Raw genomic sequence first — 5,437 nt, 5'->3', positions numbered from 1 at the left:
CGAAAGTAGTCCCCTGTAAAACGGTGTACAGCGGGGTCGCGCGGTTGTGGGCGCCTGCTCGCTGCTTGATAATCTTGTCGGTGGTGTTGTTCTTAGTCGGAAGTCGTAACAGGGGGCACGAGAAGGCGGCCACCCACAAGCATATCGGGCATTTGAGCGCTGTGGGAACTGTTCCCCAGCCGTAGCCCTGTCGGGCTCGCTCACTTTCAACCCCATATACCAAAGCTTTTTATTTTTCATCATATCACTTTTCTGAAGAAAAAGAGAACTGAAAACTTCCATGATACATAATACTTCCCCTCTCCTGTATAACATACATAGTGTGCACCAGGGTGGTAGGGGTATGTCATCTTACTATATACTCCCTCCGTTCCAAAATAAATGACCCAACTTTCTACTAACTTTATAGTTTTAAAATAGATGACCCAACTTTGGTTGGGCTTATGCTTGGAAATGGATTCATCAACTTTGTGTCTAACTAACAACCTTCTAATTTTTTTTATTTTGTTTGTGTCATTTTTTCTACCAATCCCATGAAGACACGTGTCTGTGCTAAGTACTCGGAACAACAAAAAACTTTTGTTTTCATTCTAGGTTCCGGTCGAATTTGTGTAACAATTGTGCGCCGGACTGTCCCTAACGGCCCGGCTGACAAACCCGCTGACACGCAAAATACACAGACCCCACGGCTCTTCCCTGGTGGCCTCCTGCTTGTGGGCTAGTCTAGCTTGCAAAATCACCACCCACACCCCTAGTGTTGCGATGCGTATAAAGTTGAGTCATCTATTTTGGAACGGAGGGAATACCAATTTGCTTCACCCTGTCCTAGGCCCCACTTCGCCCTGTCCCATAGTACACCGGGGTGGAGGGGGTATGCGTGTCATCAGCAAACGATGTCGTCGGGTGAGAACGGAGGAGGGCTTACGTTCTTTCCCACTAGCCACCGGCGCGCAGCATGCTTTGTGTTTTTACTTCGTAATAAAAAAATTAGAAGGTTGTTAGTTAGACACAAAGTTGACGAATCCATTTCCAAGCATAAGCCCAACCAAAGTTTTGGCAAGGAATTTTTTGATAGGGTAATCCTAGGCACAAACCAAACGGACCCTACCTCTATATTTCGACTCTCAAGAGTTGGGCTCCAGTAGTAGCTAAACAAGAGAAGAAACTGATCAAGTGATCCCAACCTAAAAACAACTGATCAAATTCCATGAAGAGATGTCTCGCTCATTTTGAAAACGGAAAAAAATGGAGCACCACCGGCAGTAGCAGTAGCAGCTCAATCGTTGTGGTCTACTATCTTGCATTGTTTAGGCCGGAAGTTGTCCTTCGACATGAGCAACTCGACGAGCCGCTGCAGCCGCGCAGCCCCTGGGCCAGAATGCAGGAGTGTCGTGTCCCCAATGGCCGAGCAATGATCATCGCTGCCGCCTCCACCAACATTTCCTGTGCACCAGCCGCCTGGGATGACCATGCCGGGCTGCCGTGACAGGAGTTCCACGTCAATCTTAGCGAGCACCGGGTCGTTAGGGTCTCGGCCGAACTTGCGTGCAAAGGGGGCGTCACTGCGGAGCATCCTATCCCAGTGAGTGGCGTTGATGAGCTCCGGATGCTGCCCTAGGGGCTCGCCCCAGGAGATGTAGTGCATGTCGTGGTTCACGGTGGTGTTCCGGAACTCGTCGGCGTTGCAGGCCACCGTCTGGAAGTAACCCTCCGGAGAGGAGACGAAGTTGCCGTAGTAGAGGAGGAGGGTGCGCGGGAGGTTGTCCCACCCCCCGATCAGGTACTCCACAAAGGGCCGCGACAACACCGTCCAAGCAGAACCTGGTTATTATCAGACAGAAACTATCAACAGCTATCTAGAATAATACTCCCTTCTTCCCAAAACATATGGCGCGCATTGACTTTTTTGGTCTTCATCACACGAACTTGACTATAATTTTCACTTGTTATATGCCTACAAAATTATTATAAAGACATATGAAATAGAATTGTTCTTTAAGATAAATACGATGATACTATTGATACATGTTTAATTCATGTATTTTAGTATATAGTAGTGGTCAAAATTGTGCAGAAAAGACTGTGCAAAGTCAAACGCCCTTATATTTTGGAGTACATAAATATAATATGAAAGTATACTTTATAGTTTGTTTAATTATACTAATTTGATATTTGTGGTCATTGATAAAAAATTTCCAACGAACCTAATCAAATTTTGTATGGTTTGATTTCATACAAAATTTATATGCATTAATTTCAAATAGAAAGGGAGTGGTATACTAGCGCAGGTTCTGGCTCCGCCACGGCTCCTTGCTAGTTAGTAGTACTAATTAAAAACGCAATTTCGAATTCATAGAGGGAGAAATTGTTGGGACAAACCCGGTCCGGTGACGAACGCCCCTCGCCGCCGAACGGCGCCTCGGCCGCACGCACGGCCTATTCTTTTTCTCTGGGCACATACCACGTTACAATACACAGGCCGGGTGAGTTTATACTCGAGTGCTCACCCGTCGACACCGCGTCCCACTCTGGCCGCTGCGCGCGATCCGCACTCGCCGGCGCCCACGACGCGCGCTCGTACGCGTATGTCTCGGCTACGCGAACCGATCGCTACGCTTGCAATGCGCCACTCACACCAACTGCCTCCACGCACGCACGCACACACGCACGCTACAAACCATCGCCATGCACACATGCACGCACGCCTGACTAACTAACCTGGAGTCTAACCAACCTACGTGCATAACACACACACACGACCTAATCAACTGACTCAATCATGATTATTATCCTAACATAAGTGCCCTCCATGCATCTTCCCACTACGAAGCACGAGCAGATTAGTTGGAGGCCGGCTACTGAAAAATGATGACAGCCGGCTACTCTCTCTCTCTTACGTACGACCGTTTGTCCATACTCGATCGTGCTTAGGCGTCGCACAGACGACGTGGCCTGCAACTCATCTGCACGTATCCGGACGTGTGTTTTCAACTGAGACATGAATTGCAGTCCAAGAACTTTTATTCTATTTGAAAAAGAAGGAAATGCCGTCCTCTTGCATAGATTAATTGATGCATGCATGAGCAATCATTGAAGTTCATGAGCAATTAGGAGCTTGGATCAGCCATGGACAGGAACGATGGATGATGCAACCGCAGCAGCGCACATGGATGATACGTACCGGTGAAGAGCGTGAAGGCGGTGGGCAGCTCCCGCTTCTCGGTCTCGGTGTTCATCCACATCAGGTCGCGCTTCTTCTTCAGGTACAGCCCCGGGTCGACAACCAACGGCTTCGCCCTCGCATGCCTGCCATGCCAACAACGTCCGTCAATGCTACACCACTCGGCCGTTCGCGTCGTCAATTCTAGCTAGCTAGCTGCAGATTTGGTAACGATCGAGAACACGTACGCTTTCCAGCCCATGTCGCTCGTGTGCTCGATGAAGTTGAGGTCGCGCGGCAGCCGCGAGAACACGTCCATCAGATCTGCAAAGGTTGACAATGCCATGGCGAGGGAAATCATCAGCAGTAGAATTCAGCAGGAATGGAAGAAGTCATGTGCACTGCGCCATGGCCATGCAATGCAAGGCAGGACAATGGAGATGGATATGTATGTACTGACCGTCCTGCGTGACGAGCGGGTAGTCGGAGGCCGAGAGGTTGATGAACCAGTCCCAGTCGGCGGCACCAGAGCCGTGCAGGAAGGCAGCGGCGGCGTGCAGCGTGGTGGTGACCATGGTGATGCCCCGGTAGGTCACCAGGTTGGCCTTCTCCACCACGCGCACGTTGCCGGCCGCGACGAGGACCGGATGCGCCGCCACGAAGGCCGCCAGCTCCGCGCGGTCCGAGTCCGGCGCCTCCGCGTCCAGGTGGAGGATGTAGCGGTTCCGCGGGTGGTAGAGCGCGAGCAGGCAGCGGCGCAGCCTGCCGGCGTCGCCCTTCGAGCCAGAGACGAGGTAGGCGAAGCGCGGTCGCGACGGGCGCTGGGTGGCTGCGGAGTACCGCTGGAGGAAGAGTGAGGCGGAGGGGAGCGCGGCCTGCGACGCCGCGAGGAGGAACACCGTGAAGATTCCCCCGAAGACGACGGAGAGCAGGACCCGCAGGTCGATGCCGGCGCAGGAGGAGGAGCGGCCGCGCGGGGAGGACGAGGGGGTGCCGATGTCGATGTCCATGGTGGCAAAGCATGGCTGCGACTCGGCAGGGTGGTGCTTGATGGGCGGCAGACTGGCGGCAACCATGGCGGCAAAGCACGCAGGGTACGTTGTGACCGGTGAGCTGCCAGCAAATAAGTTTTGTAGCTGCTGCTGATGCTGGATGTGCGACGAACAAAGCAAACCACCGGCGGACTTGTGCCTCTCTCGGTCGTCGGATAAAATACCCTATCTTGCCGAGGACTTGACCCCACGGAATGAATGAGCGCTTAATTAGAAATCTGAGATGAGCGTTGATCGGACAAGCAATCATGGGCAGTGGCACGTCGAGGATATAGACACGTCGGTGTCGGTGGCTCGGGAGTTGTACGTGGTCTGTTTCGTCGGGAAGTTCCGGATCACTACGGAACAATGTACCTTAGCAACAACTTACCCAGTTCAGGTCCTCACCCCCTTGCCACGGGACATAGACATTTTTTTGATAAAGGACATTTAATTAAATTGACATATCGAGGTGATACAATCGCATCGAAAAAATGCCCGGCCTCTCCATAGCTCGATGCACACAGCCAATAAGTCCAACCGTCCCAAAAATAAAAATCGTTTTACAGCTTAAAAAATAAATAGATCTGTCCAGCCTATGATGTGGCAGATCCTATCCGGAATTACACCACCATCCATGGGGGTAGAAAACCTCCCTGGCCGTACGCTCCAGCCGCGTAGACGCCATCATAAATAGGTCCCTGTCCTCCGGCCTCTGCAGGATAGACCAAGTACGGAGCCATCGCGTACATACATGAATAACCTGCATAGGAGATGAAACACATTTTTTATTAAAAACCACATCATTCCTGGTAAGCCACAATGCCCAGCATAAGGCAGCCGCCCCCACAAGAATATGTGCAGAAAATTGTTTATCAATACCCCTCAACCAGTTGCCGAACATGTTACGTGCACTACGTGGGGGTTATAAATTTGAAGCTACTTGAACTATGGCCCAAACCGACCGAGCGAACTTACACTCAAAAAATAAGTGTTTAATAGACTCATCATGTTGGCAAAAGATACATGTCTTGGTGCCTTGCCAGTTGCGTCGTGCCAGATTATCTCTAGTTAAGATGACCCCTCTGTTTAGGAATCAGAGGAATATCTACACTAGGGATTTTAAACTTCCACAATTTCCTGTTATCAACCGGAAAATCACAATGAACCATTGCATCATATAGGGATTTGACTGTAAACTTGCCATTCTGATGCAAATTCCATCGAAAAATGTCCGGTTCATCTG

General features: G+C 50.7%; 1 protein-coding gene across 1 annotated transcript; it reads right to left on the bottom strand.

Annotated features, from left to right (window-relative positions):
• Positions 1-281: 281 nt before the first annotated feature.
• LOC123166882 (beta-glucuronosyltransferase GlcAT14B-like) lies at positions 282-4,324 on the bottom strand. Its single transcript, XM_044584689.1, has 4 exons — positions 3,621-4,324; positions 3,409-3,484; positions 3,182-3,306; positions 282-1,821 (listed from the first exon to the last, which is right to left on the bottom strand). Exons 1-4 carry the CDS (start codon positions 4,234-4,236, stop codon positions 1,277-1,279), a joined length of 1,362 nt encoding a protein of 453 aa, XP_044440624.1. The 5' UTR covers positions 4,237-4,324; the 3' UTR covers positions 282-1,276.
• Between the last annotated feature and the right edge of the window lie 1,113 nt (positions 4,325-5,437).

The sequence above is a fragment of the Triticum aestivum genome, chromosome 7D (assembly GCF_018294505.1).
Source record: "Triticum aestivum cultivar Chinese Spring chromosome 7D, IWGSC CS RefSeq v2.1, whole genome shotgun sequence".
Lineage (NCBI taxonomy): Eukaryota > Viridiplantae > Streptophyta > Magnoliopsida > Poales > Poaceae > Triticum > Triticum aestivum.
This window is presented reverse-complemented; position numbering and strand designations above follow the sequence as displayed.

Coding starts and splice junctions, on each gene's coding strand:
- LOC123166882 (XM_044584689.1), bottom strand. CDS start 4,236: ATGGTTGCCGCCAGTCTGCCGCCCATCAAGCACCACCCTGCCGAGTCG. Junction 3,307..3,408: donor AGCGACATGGGCTGGAAAGC/GTACGTGTTCTC, acceptor TTGGCATGGCAG/GCATGCGAGGGCGAAGCCGT. Junction 1,822..3,181: donor CGCCTTCACGCTCTTCACCG/GTACGTATCATC, acceptor GATAATAACCAG/GTTCTGCTTGGACGGTGTTG.